This window comes from Phocoena phocoena, chromosome 1 (assembly GCF_963924675.1).
Source record: "Phocoena phocoena chromosome 1, mPhoPho1.1, whole genome shotgun sequence".
Lineage (NCBI taxonomy): Eukaryota > Metazoa > Chordata > Mammalia > Artiodactyla > Phocoenidae > Phocoena > Phocoena phocoena.
This window is the reverse complement of record NC_089219.1, coordinates 112,521,747-112,539,384: the sequence shown is the minus strand read 5'-3', so window position 1 is coordinate 112,539,384 and position 17,638 is coordinate 112,521,747. Positions and strand designations below refer to the sequence as shown.

Here is a 17,638-nt window from a genome sequence, read left to right as displayed (position 1 = left end):
AGAAAGACCTGTTTTCCCTGTGGGGCTTATACGGATTTGCTTTAGCACATGCATTAAAATGCACAGATAAACAGGTAGTTTTGAAAACTTTCTCAACATGAACACGTTTATTCTTTTTTTTTCATGTTTGTAGGGTTGTGTGGAAGGCAATGTGAGGTTCACTTAGGAAATTTTAAGACGTCAGCCCCCCCTCGGAGGAAAATAGTTGCGTCCAATTCCCGCCCCACAACGTGTCACGCGTGTCGGCTAAGAAGGCGGGACCGTGACGTCAGAGTCTGGGCGGGTTGGACGGTTCCAAATGAGTTCTGGTAGGGGAGCTTCTATAGGCTAGAAGGCTGCCCTAGGAAGTAACCTTCTTTCTCTCCATAATCCATTTGTGCAGGCTTTAATTTAAAGTCACGGAAGCACGTGTGCGGGCTGACAGTCCTCTCCATGGCCATGAAGAAGACGGGGGCGGAACCCCTCCTTGTTGCCACTCCACCGAGTGGCCGCGTCCATTCTGGGCCAGGTGGCCTGATTTAAGGGATAGGGAAAAGTGTCAGTTTTAGGGATCTCAAAGGGTGGCGGTCCCATGGCCCCGCTGGGAGGCGCCCCGCGGCTGGTGCTGCTGTTCAGCGGGAAGAGGAAATCCGGGAAGGACTTCGTGACCGAGGCGCTGCAGAGCAGGTGTCCGCGGGGCGGGGAAGGGGGAGGACCGGGGTTACCCCGAATCACGTGACACGAGGGGTATGTTGGGGTGTGATGGAGTGAGCTTTGGAGTTGAGGTCCTCGGGTTGCAGGGCAGAAGGAGCGCTGGGCGGCGAGAAGTGAAGGACTGTCACCGTCATGTAAAACAGCAGTCTGCACACGCCCGCCTCAAAGAACCAGGCGGCCACCTCTCCGAAGACTGTAAGCTGTAGGTCTCTCCAAGAAGCATTAGTAACAGTTACTACCAAGGCACGTTTTTATACATCATTCTTAATCCTACAGACAGTGTTGCGAGGTGATGGTTGCAGAAAAGGAAACTGAGTCACAGATAAAGGATTTGCCTCAGACCACACCTCAGTTGTATCAGACTTCAAAGACGAATTCTTGCCCAACACACCACCTAATCGCTGCGGTTTACTGAGCCTTTATTGTGTGTCACATAGGGTTGTTAGGTACTGCGTGGTATTATTAATCAGTATCTCCATTTCACAGATGAAGAAACTGAGACTCTGAAAAGTTAAAAACAAACAAACAAAAACCCAAACCCAAACTTGCCAGAAACACAAAGTAATCAGTAGATCCAGAACTCAAATTCAGCTTTAGCCTAGCTCCAAGGAATGGGTTCCTTTTGCTTTACCTCACTGCTTCTCCTAATAATACCTTTTGCTCAGGTTTTCTCCCAAAGCAAGATGTTCTGTGTGGGAGCATTTTTGTTGGGCTAGGAGAGCACAGAAGCCTGAGAACGTGGAGTGGGGCTCCCCTCCTCTTGAAGGCCAGTGTGGTGAGGGTAACAGGAGGCTGCTTTGGGACACCATGGGGGTTCTAAGAGGTTGCAGAAAAGCCCAGGGCAGAATTTGCTGCCCTAATCTTTCACCACTAAGTATCCGCCACCTTTTCCTAAGTAACATTTCTTCTTACCACCCAACACATAAGTCAATTCGCGATCAGAAGCACAGGCTCTGGAATTAGACTGCTGGGATTCAAATCCTGACTCAACCACTTATTCGAGTGTGATCTTGTTCAAGTTTCTTTTCTTTTTTAAAAAAAAAATAAATAAATAAATTTATTTATTTATTTTTGGCTGTGTTGGGTCTTTGTTGCTGCGCACGGGCTTTCTCTAGTTGTGGCGAGCGGGGGTTACTCTTCGTTGCGGTGCGCGGGCTTCTCATTGCGGTGGCTTCTCTGGTTGCAGAGCACGGGCTCTAGGTGCGTGGGCTTCAGTAGTTGTGGCACGTGGGCTCAGTAGTTGTGGCACGTGGGCTCTAGAGTGCAGGCTCAGTAGTTGTGGCGCACGGGGCTTAGTTGCTCCACGGCATGTGGGATCTTCCCGGACCAGGGCTCAAACCCGTGTCCCCTGCATTGGCAGGCGGATTCTTAACCACTGCGCCACTAGGGAAGCCTGTACAAGTTTCTCATGAGAAAGTTTTGTCATCTGTGAGATGGAGATAATAATAGGGTGATTGTAAGGATTAAATGAGATAACGCACATGAAGGGCTTGGAACAATTCTTGGCATTTAGTAAAGGCATAGGAATTAAATGTTGGCATTTATATTTATTTTACCCATATTGGCTTTGTTACTTGCAACGGTGCTTTGGGTGAGTCAGTTTTCCTCACTCAACCTCAGTTTCCTCATCTGAAACATGGAAATAAGAACATCTATCTCACCATGTCAGTGTTTAAGTGAATCTGTAAGCATCTCAAGGTCAGGGCAGAAATCATGTATCTTATTCACATTCGTATCACCTGGATCCAAATATAGAACCCGACAAATGGTTGGCTGAGCAAATTGAACAACTGAATGAATGAGTTATTTATGTGCGGTGACCAAGTCAGTTGAGACTGAGATACCCCTGGCTGTGAGAGAACTAGTTCAGGGGCCCAGCAGTAACTGAATCCAGCCAGAATATTGCTAGGATGTTCACACTATAATTATGCTTTTATTTGTTTTCCCTGTTAGTTTCAGGGCTCTTTCACATTGGAGTTTCATAATAGTCCTGTGGGAGACAGAAAAGAAACTGTTATCCCCATTTTACAGATGAGGAAATCAGGGAAGTTGAGACCTGACAAAGTTATATAGATGCCAGTAGCAGAAATGGGGCTTCACTCTTCTGGGGCCTGGAAGCTTTAGGTTAACGGGGTTCGGATCTCCCTGTCTCACAGACTTGGAGCTGACGTGTGTGCTGTCCTCCGGCTCTCTGGTCCACTCAAGAAGCAGTATGCTCAGGTAGGTGGTGGTTCTGTGGCATCTGGTGGGTTGGAAGAAGCCAGCTCCTGAGCTTTAGTTGCTGTGCTGTTGCTTGAGTCCCTAGCAGCATCTCTCTGGCTCCTTTTGGCAGGGTGGCACACGGCTCTCCGCTTTCTATAAGTGGACCTTTTGGGGGCATTTTCTGTTTAAGTTTCTTTCCCATTGGCCTTACTCACTTCAGGCCACCTCCCTAGAGCGTGTTCAGGAAAGCGTGTCCAGAAAAGTCTGTAGACGCGAGTTGGCAGCTATGATGCCGTGTTATTGGTAAGGGTCTGTCCCCTTATTCAAAAAATATGACACACATCACCCCCATTTCCCCCATTAAAGCTGGCCTGCAACAACCCTTGGAATTCTCCCCTTAGAAATTTAATCCCATGACAAAAGCAAGATGTAGAACAGTGTATAGAGAATGCTGCATTTGTATAAAAATGGGGAAAATTGTAAATATATTTGCTCATATACTTAGCCATTCAACAAATATTTATGGGGTGCATTCAGCACCGTTCTAGGCGCTTGGGATGTGTAAAAGCCTGGGCAGGATACATAAGAGACTGGACCATTGGCTGCCTCCAGGGAAGGGACCTACATGGCTGGGGAACAGGAGGGAGAGAGATTTTTCACTATAAACGATGTTTATCTTTTGAATTTTGAACCATGTAGATTAAAAAAAATAGGACTGCAAAAAATAAATAGGAACTCTCAGGATCTTAGACTTCAGAAGGGGAGCCTGGAGGGTGGGATTAGCTCCCCACACAATGAAGAGACTGATCTTCGCTTACATTTCTGTCCTTGACCTCTAGGTGCACCCTTCCAGGGACCTGTGCTCATGGCCCCTTGGTCAGTTGGCCTGAGAGTGAACTTCTGGGTCCAAACAAAATGAATTTGTCCCCTCCTTCCATATGACGGCCCCATATCCATGGGAAGCATTCTCCCGTACCATTGGGTCTTCTCCCACCACCTAAACAGACCCATTCGTAGCATGGCAGCCTGGGGGATCCTGGGAATAACAGATTCAGTGGTTTTCAATTTTTTTTTTTTTTTTTTTTTTTTTTTTTTTTTTTTTTTTAGTGGGAATCTTTCCCAAGTGAAATTGGATGCAGAAATTCCTTGTATCCAGTAGATAGACTGGGAGCGACTCTGAGTGGAGTGGAGGCACTCAGCCTTCCCCAGTGGGGCTTGGGCATCTCCAAACCCCAGGGCTCAGAGGAGCAGTTTGAAAACCACTGATCTGCTTCCAAACTTCCCAAATTAGGCCCCACTCCAGACCAGTGAGCCAGGCCGGAGGGTGGGGTAGGGTGAGTGGGTAGGAGTTTGCATTTCTAAAACCCCAGTAGGAGACGGATAGGCCAGCCTGTGCCCGCTGTTTTTAAGTCCAGCACTACTTCATCCATTACTCCCATTTGAAAACAAATTCAAAATGAAATGTTAATGCATTGATTTTATAAGTTGCAATGGGGAATATAATTGACAAGCAGACCATAATGCTCCTGGTGGCTAATCTTCCCCTGTGGTAAAAAGTACATGGTAGGGCTTCCCTACCCTACCATTGGCAGAATCTGCCTGCCAATGCAGGAGACACGGGTTCGAGTCCTGGTCCGGGAAGATCCCACACGCCACGGAGCAACTAAGCCCGTGTGCAACAGCTATTGAGCCTGTGCTCTAGAGCCCATGAGCCACAACTGCTGAGCTCACGTGCCACAACTACTGAAGCCCGTGCGCCTAGAGCCCGTGCACCGCAACGAAGAGAAGCCCCCGCTCGCCGCAACTAGAAAAAGCAGCCACAAAAAAAAAAGTACATGGCAAACTAGTTTATAGTTTATAAATGGGAGATGGCTGCTGGCCCCACCTTGGAATAGGGTGCAGGTAGGTGATTTGACTTGCTGGGTCACGGCCCCTTCAGCTTGTATGTGAAGAAACTGAGTCTTTCGGGAGAGGGTCTTGCTGCGGTGAATGCCAGGGGAGCTGAAACCTGAACTGAGTGATGTTTTTCAGGCCCCCTCCCATCCCGGGACCCTCTGGACGGCCCCCCTCCTGCTGCAGGGGTCCAGGAGTGCCCAGAGCCAAATGTAGTGATGCTGATGCAGCAAGGGTGGCAGGAATTTGGGGATGGGGAAGGGGGTGAGGGGAAGGGGAGAGAGACAGGGAAGCCCAGTCTCCTGGGCTTTGGGATGGGGACAAACGATGCCAGAGGGGGTGTGGAAGGACACAGAATGTGATGTTTTCAGATTTCCCACTTTAGTTGAAGACTAAGCCTGCGCCCAAGGGAGGTAAACTAATTTCAGGTTTAGTTTAAGCCAGAAATAATTGGGAAGGTAAAAACTGTTGCAAAAGAGAAAACCACATCACACATTTAAAGACAAACTGAAACAATCTCTGGATTATCCCAAGGCGTTTCTTCCATCTGCCAGTGTTTGGGAGTTCTTAGTTTCTAGGACCCTTTCCCCTGCAGGCCTCTGGCCTGGCGGCAACCTCACGAGTCCTTGCGGCAGTCCTCAGGGAGGGCACATGAGGGGAGGGGTGGCCCTCCCTCTGTTTTAGGGAAGACCTAAGTGAGGTTGAGAGGGTGGTGGCATAAACAGAATGTGCTTTGGGCAGGAGCACGACTTAGACTTCCAGAGACTCCTGGATGCCAGCACCTACAAGGAGCCCTTTCGGAGGGACATGATCCGCTGGGGGGAGGAGAAGCGCCAGGCCGACCCAGGCTTCTTCTGCAGGAAGATCGTGGAGGGCGTCTCCCAGCCCGTCTGGGTAAGTGGGCTCTATGGCAGCATTAGGAAAATCTGTTTTCCCCAGCCCTCTGCCTCTCCCCAGACATATCTCACATGTGTCCATTTCTCTCTCCCTACGGCCAGCCCCTGGTCCAAGCCCCCACCGTCTCTCACCTGGACAGTCGTAGCAGCCCTCACACTGGTGCCTGCTTCGGCTCTTGTTCCTTGTGATCCATTCATCACACAGCAGCCAGAGTGACCTTTTAAAAACATCAACCAAGTCCTGTTTAGAACCCTTGTCCCACTGTTTTGAAGGACAGAATCAAAATCTGTAACGTGAACTTCTGGGCCTTGAATGATTGGCTCCTGCTGCCCTTTTAGCCTCCTTACTCCTTAAGCCGCAGCAACATTGCCCTTCTCTCTGTTCCTCAAATAAATCAAACCCCTTCTGGAATCAAGGCCTCTGCCCGTGTCCTTCTACCTGCCCGGACTGCCCTTTCTATCCCTCTTCACCTGGTTAGCTCCAGCTCAGCTCCCATGGCACCTCTACAGGGAAGACTTCCCTGATGCCCAGGTTTTAACTGGCGCTCCTGGTCAGGTGCTCCCATAGCACCTTACCCTTTTCCTTCCTCATTCATTCTGGCAGCCAGTAGTATATTCTTTTTTTTTTTGCGGTACGCAGGCCTCTCACTGTTGTGGCCTCTCCTGTTGCGGAGCACAGGCTCCGGACGCGCAGGCTCAGCGGCCATTGCTCACGGGCCCAGTGTGGGATCTTCCCGGACCGGGGCATGAACCCGTGTCCCCTGCCTCGCCAGGCGGACTCTCAACCACTGTGCCACCAGGGAAGCCCCCAGTAGTATCTTCTTGTAGCAGGACTGGTTCCAGATGATTTGGGGATACATCATGTGAAAATCTGATGAAGTCCCTGCTCTCAGGGTACTTACATTAAGCTGGGGGCAGAGGGAATTAGGCCCTAATAAAATACAGAATATGTCAGGTGGAGATAAATACTAAGGGACAAAATAAAGCAGGCCAGGACTCTGAGGAGGGCTGGGTTGCTGCTTTATTAAAGGTATCAGGAAGGTCTCACTGATGTGATGACGTTTGAGCGGGACCTGAAGGAAGTAAGGGAGTGACCCAGATGGGTTTTTGTGGGTGAAGCGTGAGTGGCAGGAGGTGAGGTCAGATCATTGCAGATTCTCTGGAAGAGCCTGGGGTTTCTCTGAGTGAGATGGGGACTCACTGGAGGGTTTGGAGCAGAGGAGAGGCATGGTCTGCTCTAAGGTTTATAGAAAGCTCTCCCTGGCTGCTGCAGGAGGGCAAGAATGGAAGCAGAGAGGCCAGGCAGAGGATCTTTCCACAAGACAGCAAAATGGCCGTGGCTCGGCTCGGGGTGGTGGTGGAGTGGAGAGAAGGGGCGGATTCTGCACAGATTTTGAGGATAGAACCAATAGGATTTCCCAATATGATGGCTCTGGGGTGGAAAGACAGGAGACAAATCCAAGGGTTTTGTTCTGAGTAGCTAGACAGATGGAGTTGTGATTTTCTGAGACAGGGACGGTGTGGAGGAACAGGTTTGGGGACAAAATCAGGAGTTCAGTTTCAGAGTGGTAAGGTAGAGATGCTTGTTGATATGCGCTGTGATTACATGGTAATTAGTGAAGCTGCATCTTTAGAGTCTGTCTCTCCCACCAGACAGTGAGCTTCCTGAGGGCAAGCACCAGGTCTGTTGTGCTCACCACTCTATCCCCAGTGCCTAGCACAGTGCCCGGCACACAGTAGGTGTTTGACATAGTACTTGTTTAAGAGCTGGGTGAATGAACATGTCCGCAGCATGGACAAAAACAGCTGACCTCTTTATTAGCTTATTCATTCGTTCATTGACCATGTGCTCCTGAGTGCTCCTTATGTGTCAGACGGTGCTAAGGGCCAGGAATAGAGCAGTGAATGGAGACACAGTCCTTCCCCTCATGGAGCTGACTCTACAGAGTGCAGATCAGGCAATAAACACACAAACAGATAAATAGTGATGGTTTCATGAATACTTAGTGCTCAGAGAAAAATAAAAAGCATATAAGAATTGAAAGGGACAGGAAGGGAGCCAGGATGGTAGGGACAGCCTCTCCGAGGAGGTGATATTTGAGCAGAAACCTCCATGAAGCAAGGGAGCCTCCCTTGTGATTATCTCGGCAGAGGGAGTAGGATGTGCAAAGGCCCTGAGGAGGAGACCCGGTTGGTATGTTTAAGAAACAGCAAGGTTGTCAGTTGGCTGTAGCAGAATGAATGAAGGGAAAATGATGGGAAGTAGGTGCCAGATCTTATAGGTCCTTGTAAATTGGGGTGAGAGCTTTGGATTGTATTATAATTATGGGAAGCCTTTGAGAGATTTAGGGCAAGGGGCTGACGGGAATCACATTTACGTTTTAAAAGGCGCTGGGGGCAGGGACCGATTAGGGTATCTTTGTTTCTGGCACCAGTTTGCTCATCTGTAAAATGAGTGCATTGGATTGGCTGATCTGACTTCAAAGCTTGAGGTCTCTTCTTCAGCTCAGCGATGACCGACATGACCGTAGAATACAGTGTGGGCATATCGGGCTGTGGAGTGCAGCAGTCAGGAAGGGCTGCCTGGAGGGGGGAGGGGATGTCCATTCCAGCTGGCTGGGTAATAATAGGGAATGGGGCTACACTTTCCTGGGTTTTGTAGTCTATGCTCCCGTTCATTTGGACTGGGTCTGGGTCTTCTCCTCTTTCTCCCTTACCCCCTTGCCTTGTCCTGTTGCTCCCTGCACCATGTCCTGTTGGGCACATGTTTGTGTCCTTTCCCTGCAGCTGGTGAGTGACACACGGAGGGTGTCTGACATCCAGTGGTTTCGGGAGGCCTACGGGGCTGTGACGCAGACGGTCCGCGTGGTGGCCACAGAGCAGAGCCGACAGCAGCGGGGCTGGGTGTTCACACCAGGTGAGCTGCTCACAACCTCTGCCCCAAGGCTCTGCACGCAGGCCAGCCGCCCCACCTGTAGACCAGGCCACCCACTCCTGGGCTCTTGGTCTGGTCTTCCGCTGTCTCCCTGGCAGGCTGTGGGGAGTGAGCACGGGATTATAAAAAGGAGTCTGAGGCCTGGGGCTCAGGAGCACCTCCAGATTAAAAAGTGGAGTCGGGTAGAAGATGGTATCCTTGGGGATGAAGGTTGCCCCGTGACCTTGGCCTGGTATCCTTACCTGGGCTGCCTTCTCCAGGCCAGTGGGCTTCTGGAGGTCTGGCTGGGACCCATTTCCCTGGTCCTTCACCTTTGCTTTCCAGCCTGGTGGGGGGACTGACACCCTTTCCAGAGGGTGGGCCTGACAAACTTCACTCCTGTTTGATTAACAGAGTAGGGGGAGGGGGGAGAGGAAGCTCTACTAGGCAGCCTTAGTGGTGCCAGCCCAGGACCTACACTGTGGCCATTCAGAGGCATAGATCATATGTCTTCCCTGCCCTAGGTCATTGTGACTTGGGGAAGTTCAGATCAGTGGGTACGACCCTTCCTAATGGCTGCTCACCTCCTGGGCACTCACTCTGGCCAGGCCCATGCTAAGCCCTTTAAACATTATCTCACTTTATAGTAGCAGCAAACCCACCAGGTAGATGCTCTTACTACCATTCTCATTGTCAGGTGAGAATGGCACACTCTGCCTTCCATGAGAACTGAATCAGAGATACAGGGATAGAAATGGACACGACCAGCTTCACATAAAATGAAAACGAAATGGCCATTTGGGTTGTCTGTGGTTTGAGATGGCAGTGACAAGTGAAGACTTAAGTCGGCGGGACCCTCTGGGGGGCTCAGGTGGCTGTGGACTGCTGAACCTGCTATCCTGGTGTTTCATGGGGTGGGGAAGTGCCCTTTGGGGTAAGTGGAGCTTGGTTCCGGAGGGACCGAGGGGAGTGCAAGAGAGGGTGGCTCCATGTGGGGTCAGCAGGCCACAGTGCCCGATGCCTGGTGTTTGTCAGGAGGGATGGGGCCTGACCTCGCCATACCTCCTCTGCAGGGGTGGATGATGCTGAGTCAGAATGTGGCCTGGACAACGTCGGGGCCTTCGATTGGGTCATTGAGAACCACGGAGATGAGCAGCACCTGGAGGAGCAGTTGGAGCACCTGATAGAATTTGTCCGCTCCAGACTTTAGCTGGCAGGCTCTAGGAGCGAGCGGGGGCTGCCAGGGTGAGGGGGGGCTCCCTGTGCTGAACATGTGGTTGCTGATGCTGGCCGAGGTTGGGGGAGCAGACAGAGGGCCTGTGTCAAGGTTTCTGGGGGCTGGTAGATGTCAGACAAGTTAAGAAACCACCAGGGACCTCATTTCTTCGTGGAAAGGACAGCCCTACCTCTTTACCAGGAGACTTAAAGGGCAGAGAGGGGTGAGTTGGCTGTGCTTGAAACAGAAGCATCACCATCTCCATGGGTGCCAGACCTGTCAGCCTGTGGTGGCCTTGCTTCCCCGACTGGATGCTTTCAGCCCCTTGTTCTCGGCAAGAGCCTGGGGCTCCCCAATGTGGATACTAATAAACCTTCTTGGAGCACCTGCTGAGAGCTGGACATCTCTCGTCTCCCAGATGACAACTCAGCCTGTGTGGCTCCGTAGGGCCTGGGTTGTCCTGGTGGCTGTGGGTTTCTGCTCTGCCTCCCAGCTGGGCGGGAACATATCTTGCAGAGGCTGACCTTGATCCGGGCCAAGTGAGTAAAAGGCTTGTTTGTGTCTGAGGCAGGATTGGAGTCTGAGGGTCTTGTCTTCTGGGATGGCCCCAAGAGAGGCTCAGTGTTCCACAGAAAGTGCCACCAGCAAGTACCCAGAGGGACTGGGGTATCATAGAGGGGCAGAGGCACCAGAGCTTGATGGCACCTGGTAACCATTGTTTGGCCCTGGGCAAGTCACCATAAACCTCAGCTTTCCCATAGAAGGCCTTGGACTTGACCCCTTTTATTTATATAGCCTTATACAATTTCTAAATTTCTTCCAGATTCTTCACAGCCACCCTGTGAAATATTCGAGGAGCGCATTTTCATCTGCATTTAGCAGATGCCAAGGACTCAGAGGAGTGAACAACTTGCCCAGGGTGGAGGGTTAGTATGTGTTTGTACTCCGGCCAGGACACAGGCTGCCTGACTCCTGACCAGGCCCCTTGGCCACGTGCCTTTGGGGTACGGTGCAAAGCCCTGTGGCTCCTGGCTGTCCTCAGGCCTAGCCTGAACCCACCAACTCTCTGGCCCTGGCTTTGTCCTCCTCCTACAAATCCTGTGGGTCCTCACTGATAAGGGGACAACCAAAGAAATTCCATCAGTTTCACCATGACCCAAACTGAACTCTACATATTCCTGCCCACATCTCCTCCCTACATCACCTCTTCCTGATGCTAGTTCCCTGGCTCTTCAGTTAACCAGGCCTGCAAGCTTGACAGTCATCGTGGACTCCTCCATGTCCCCTGACCCCCGGCTAATCAGCCCCCAGGTTCTGTTAACCTGCCCTCCCTGTGTCTGTTACTGTACGGAAATCTGTGTGCCCAACGCATAGTGAGGCCAAACAATACTGAAACGTCAGAGTTTGGAGCAGAGAAAGGTTTATTGCAGGGCCGTGCAAGGAGACAGGTGGCTTGTACCTTAAAAACTCTGAACTCCCCTCAAGCTTTCAGCAAAGCCCTTTTATAGGAAAGGTGAGGGAGGGCTGTGGTTAGTTGTTGCAAACTTCTTTGGTGTCAGATCCTTTGTTCCTGAGGTCAGGTCACGTTGTTCCTGTAAACCTCCACCAAAACAAATGTTATTCTCTGTTCTAACCAGAAAGGGCAAGGTCCCAAAGGCTCAACTTTTACTCTCTGAGGTCCAGGTCCTGGCTAAGAGGAGGGGGTCCCTGTGGAGGTCAGTTACCCTGCCGGGAGCGTTGGTGCAGCACCCAGTATGGGTCTTACCGCCAGTGCCCAGGCCCGGCTGAAGAGGCAGATCTCAGCTGGCGGCACCCTCAGGGCCAGGTCCCCAGACCCTGCCCAGCCATCATCACTGAGGGAGCCAGGCGCCCAAGGACCCAACTGGCCCTCAGGCTCCTCAGGCCGCCCAAACAGCAGGGCCAGGTCACGCAGATTGCGAGCCATGTAGAACTGCTGCTGCCATTAGGGTCGCAGAGGCGGGGATGGGGGAGAGGTTCACTGCAGCCTCAAGGCCTGGGCCCAGCCTGTGGGCGGCCACGGAGAGGGCGTGAGCTCTGCAGGACACAGCCTTCAGCCTGTCGCTGGGCGCCCAGCTCACCCGCAGGCCCCGAGGCCAGAAGGCCTGGAGGGCCCCAGGGAGAAGGCTGTGACCCGTCTCTTACCGCACTCTGCCACGAGGACCACTGCGAGGTTGACTGTTGGTGGGGCGGGGCCTCTAACCGCGGCGCTCAGGGTCTCGCGCTAACAGTCGCGAGCTTAGGGCTGCGTCCCCGCCCCGCCCCTGTTACGTGTCTTCTCTCTGGGATTCTCACTGGAAGGTAAACTCCCTGATAGTTGGGCCGTGTCTGTCTTGTAGTTGTAGCCCTGCCTCCTTAAGGTGTACAGCATGATATATTTGTGGTTTTTTTTTTTGCAGTACGCGGGCCTCTCACTGTTGTGGCCTCTCCCGTTGCGGAGCACAGGCTCCGGACGCGCAGGCTCAGCGGCCATGGCTCACGGGCCCAGCCGCTTCGCAGCATGTGGGATCTTCCCAGACCGGGGCACGAACCCGTGCTCCCTGCATCGGCAGGCGGACTCTCAACCACTGCGCCACCAGGGAAGCCCCAACATGATATTTTGATACATGTATATATTATGAAATGATTACCACAAAATAAGGTTAGTTAACACCTCTGCCACTTCACGTAACTGCCATTTTTTTGGGTGGTGGTGAGAACATTTAGCAACCTCCAGGTATATAATACAGTATTGCTAAGTGCAGTGACTATGTGGTACATTAGATCCCCAGAACGTATTCATCTCATAACTGGAAGTTTGTAACCTCTAGCCAACATCTCTGCATTTCTCCAGCTCCTAGCCCCTGGCAGCCACCATTTTACTTGTGTTTCTATGAGTTCAGCATTTTTAGATTCCATATATAAGTGAGATCATGCAGTATTTGTCTTTCTTTGTCTGAATTATTTCACTTAGCATAATGCCCTCAAAGTTCATCCATGTTGTTGCCAAAGTCAGGGTTTCCCTCTTTTTTTTTTCTGGTTGAATAATATTCCATTCTGTGTATATATATCACACTTTCTTGATCCATTTGTCCACTGATGAACAATTAGGTTGTTTCCATATCTTGGCTATTGTGAATAATGCTACAATGAACATGGGGGTGCAGATATGTCTTTGAGATAGTTATTTCCTTTCCTTCAGATATATCAGATATATCTATCTGTCTCCTTCCTTAAATATCAAGGAGGCAGGGATGAAGCAGAGAAGGGGAGGTGGCTCTCATATTCCCTTGGTAGTGGTGCTGAGGTGGTTCCTGGCTCTGGGTATTTGGAAGAGTCACAGGATGTGACTTGGGAAGCCAGCGGGTCCACTCCCCACCCTTTGACAAGTTGGCACTGATGCCTCTTAACATGGGAGGCCCCAGTGGCTAACCAGTCACTTCTGTTGGATTTGAAGTTTTTCTACACTTAAAAAAAAAAACCCAAACTGATATTTCTCTAAATATCAAAATCAGTAATAACCCTGACTTTTGATACACTATGTTTTGATGAGAACTTTAGCTGCTTTTTTTTCAAGACATTTTGTCTGTGGTTATGATCTCGGAGTATAGCTCTTATTTTTTTAATATAATGTATATGTTCTCATATTTTTTATAAGGTTAAAAAAATATATTTATTTATTTATTTATGGCTGCATTGGGTCTTCGTCGCTGCGCACGGGCTTTCTCTAGTTGCTGTGAGCAGGGGCTACTCTTCGTTGCGGTGTGTGGGCTTCTCATTGCGGTGGCTTCTCTTGTTGTGGAGTACGGGCTCTAGGCCCACGGGTTTTAGTAGTTGTGGCTCACGGGCTTAGTTGCTCCATGGCATGTGGGATCTTCCCAGACCAGGGCTCTAACCCGTGTCTCCTGCATTGGCAGGTGGATTCTTAACCACTGCGCCACCAGGGAGGTCCCTATATGTTCTTTTAATAATTATTTGTATCACTAACATTCTCTTAAAAATTTTATTATTCCACTTCTAAACTGCAGAATTGAGGCATAGTTGGCATGTAATAACTGCACATATTTAAAGTGTACAATTTGATAAGTTTTGACATTTGTATTGATATATATCCATGAAACCAGTATCACAATCACAGTGAACATATCCATCACCCTCAGAAGCTTCACCATGTCTCCTCCTCTTGCCTCTCCCAACCCCTGTCCCCAGGCAGCCACTGATTTGCCTTCTGTCTCTATAGATTAGTTTGCATTTTCAATAATTTTGTATAAATGAGTCATACAGTATACATTTTTTTGGGTCTGATTTCTTTCGCTTAGCATAATTATTTGAGATCCATCTACATTATTGCAGGTTCATGTCAATAGTTCATTTCTTTTTATTGCTGGTGTGTGGTATGAATATACCACCATTGTCCATTCACCTGTTGGACATTTGGGTTGTTTCCAGTGTTTGGATATGACAAATAAAGCAGCTATGAACATTTATGTACAAGTTTTTGTGTGGACATGTATTTTCATTTGTCTTGGGTAGATACCTTCTTAACTTTTTAAGGAACTGAACTGTTTTCCAAAATGGTTGTACTACATGCCCACCAGTACTGAATGAGAGTTCTAGTTGCTTCATATCCTCACCAATACTTGGTATGGTCAGTCTTTTTAATTTTACCTATTCTAGTAGGCATATAGTGGTACCTCATTAGCATTTCATTTGCATTTCTCTAATGATTAATTTGTTACAAATCCTATGTTCAGTTTTGATAAAATCTCTCAACAAACTAGGAATAGAATGGAAGATCCTCTACCTGAAAAAGAACATCTACTAAAATCCTATAGCTAACAGCACACTTTATAGTGAAATACTAAATGCTTTCACTCTAAGACTGGGAATGAGGCAGGGTTGTCCACTCTTATCACCTATTCAACATCATGTTGGAGGTTCTGGTCGGTGCAATAAGACAAGAAAAAGAAATAGAAGGCATCCAGATTGGGAGTGAAGAAGTAAAACTGTGTTTATTCATATATGACATGATCATTTATATAGAAAATTTGATGGAATCTCCAAAAAAACTACTAGAACTGATAAGTGAGTTCAACAAGATTTTAGGATACAAGAGCAATACATAAAAGTCAATTGGGGCTCCCCTGTTGGCGCAGTGGTTAAGAATCCGCCTGCCAGTGCAGGGGACATGGGTTCGGGCCCTAGTCTGGGAGGATCCCACATGCCGTGGAGCAACTAAGCTCATGCACCACAACTGCTGAGCCTGTGCTCTGGAGCCCACGAGCTACAACCACTGAAGCCTGTGTGCCACAACTGCTGAAGCCCACGCGCCTAGAGCCCGTGCTTTGCAACAACAAAAGAAGCCACCGCAATGAGAAGCCCGTGCACCACAATGAAGAGTAGCCCGTGCTCACCTCAGCTAGAGAAAGCCCTTGTGCAGCAACGAAGAGCCGACACAGCCAAAAATAAATAAATAAATTTACAAAAAAAAAGTAAACCTTTAAAAAAATAGCATAAAAACATGGAATAGAGATAAATCTGATAAAAGACATGCCAAACCTGTACACTGAAATCTATAAAACATTGCTGAGAGGAATTAAAGAAGACCTAAAAAACAGAGATTATACCATATTCATAGATTAGAAAACTCAATATTAAGATATTCATTTTTATTGACATCATTACATACAGTGAAATGTACTGACCTTAAGTGTACAATTCAGCAAGTTTGACAATGTGCACACCTGTGGAACAAAACTCCTTTATAAGATAGTGACATTGATATCACTCTAGGTTTCTTTTTTTTTTGCAATACGCGGGCCTCTCACGGATGCGGCCCCACCCCCACCCGCCGCTGCGGAGCACAGGCTCTGGACGCACAGGCCCAGCGGCCATGGCTCACGGGCCTATCCGCTCCGCGGCATGTGGGATCCTCCTGGACCGGGGCACGAACCCGCGTCCCCTGCATCGGCAGGCGGACTCCCAACCACTGCGCCACCAGGGAACCCCTCTATGTTTCTTTTTAACCCTTCCCAGTCAACCTCTGTCCTCCCAGAAACAACTATTGTTTTGATTTCTTTCACCATAGATTAATTTTGCCTATTCTGGAATTTCATATAAATGGCTAACATCCAATTTTAAAACACATTTACAATTATTTATTTATTTATTGGCCATACCATGTAGCTTGCCAGTCTTAGTTCCCCACCAGGGATTGAACCTGGGCCACGGCACTGAAAGCGCGGAGTCCTAACTACTGGACCACCAGGGAATTCCCCAACGATAATTTATTTTTTACACTTAACTGGTTTACTGCTCACTTTCAATTCTTTAATGATACCTCAACTTCCCCAGTTTGAATTTTGTATTTTAATTTCTTTCGAGACAGTTGATGTATCTTCAAATGCTTTTTTCAAAAAGGGCATGTGGGTGATATAATTTTCAGAACCCCTGTGAAAGAGAGAATGACATTCTGTTGCCTCTACATGTGGACAATGACTTGGCTGGCTTAGGATTCATGACCTGGTTCCACTGTCTGCTTGTGTTTAATATTGCAGAGTCTGAGGTCACCTTGAGTTTTGTTCCTTTGAAGATAACCTCCTTTTTCTGTCTGGATGCTTTGGATTTTTTTTTTTTTTTTTTGGCCTTCATTTTTGAAATTCAAATTCTGGCATTCTCCAAGGCAGAATGTGGACATGTTTCAAGAGAAAAAAGTTGGCGCTCATTGTTCCCTATAAAGTGTTATGGAGAAATGAGATGGAAATTTAAATGGTTTCATACATCCAAGTGCCTGCTGCGACGTGAAGTAGTCCCCTTGACAGAGATGTTGCCTCTATCAACGTCTTGGGGAGCTCCCCTTTGGTTTGAGGAGTTGGTCTCAGGAATGACAAATTCTCACTCTCTGAAAACGTATTTGGGTTTTGGAAACAGCCAAAGGAAATCTGGTGCTAAATTCTGCTGAGGGGAGTGAGGTGAGAGATGCACTTTTTGGCTAGAATAAATAATGCCTATAGTGGAACAACTCTAAAACTTCCTCAAAGCCAGTTCTAGAGAGGAATTTTTAAAAGTTGTCTTATTGTCCATGCCTCTGTGCCTTTGGATATGCCATTCCCTCTGTCTGCAGTGCCCTTTCCAGTGGCTTTCACTTGGACCTTCACAACTAAGGGTTGGACCACTGCACTCCCTGAGTGTCTCGTAGTGTGTGCTTTCTCACTGCTTCATCACTCTGTGAGCAATTCAGGAAAGGTTTTTTGTTTGTTTATTGAATCTTTGTCTGGTGCCTGGCATGTAGTAGGTCTCAGTAAATGTTTGCGGAAATGGAAAAGCTTTTTAAGTGTTAGGAGAGAATATGACCTCCCAAGCTTACTATCTTGAATTCTTCAATGTTCGTTTGGACATATAAAGTTATGGAGAGTGTGTCTGAAGCAACAACTCACTGACTCCTCTTGCATTACTCTTATTTATAAACAGTGGTGTGCTGGTAAATGTTGAAAAATTGGCTCTCTGGGGGGAAGAAAGGCCCCATTTGACTATTTCTGTGATGTAAATACTCCTGCTATGGCTGATTTCAAGCTACTAACATCATGTCAACTGGCTAGCAAAATTCCTGAACATTTAAATTAGCTCTTGCAAGCTTGCTCCAGTACATCACCATGAAAATTCTACACCTCTTTTGTTTTTCCACCATTACCCAGTTTGTCTGGATGGCTTTTTTGCTGTTTATATAGCACATGTGTTGTATATTTTATCCCTTGCATCAGTCCAATTATTACTCTTATCCTCAGAGACTAAGGGACTTCTCCAAGGTGGCAAAGCTTTCCTGTCTAT

General features: G+C 48.5%; 1 protein-coding gene across 1 annotated transcript; it reads left to right on the top strand.

Moving 5' to 3' along the window:
• Positions 1-494: 494 nt before the first annotated feature.
• PMVK (phosphomevalonate kinase) lies at positions 495-10,209 on the top strand. Its single transcript, XM_065882838.1, has 5 exons — positions 495-666; positions 2,850-2,913; positions 5,530-5,682; positions 8,472-8,601; positions 9,672-10,209. Exons 1-5 carry the CDS (start codon positions 572-574, stop codon positions 9,806-9,808), a joined length of 579 nt encoding a protein of 192 aa, XP_065738910.1. The 5' UTR covers positions 495-571; the 3' UTR covers positions 9,809-10,209.
• The last annotated feature ends 7,429 nt before the right edge of the window (positions 10,210-17,638 follow it).

Bases quoted from the DNA above. Each gene is read 5' to 3' on its own strand.
- PMVK (XM_065882838.1), top strand. From the start codon at position 572: ATGGCCCCGCTGGGAGGCGCCCCGCGGCTGGTGCTGCTGTTCAGCGGG. The intron at 5,683-8,471 runs GTAAGTGGGCTC...CTTTCCCTGCAG, and splicing joins GCGTCTCCCAGCCCGTCTGG to CTGGTGAGTGACACACGGAG. The intron at 8,602-9,671 runs GTGAGCTGCTCA...CCTCCTCTGCAG, and splicing joins GGGCTGGGTGTTCACACCAG to GGGTGGATGATGCTGAGTCA.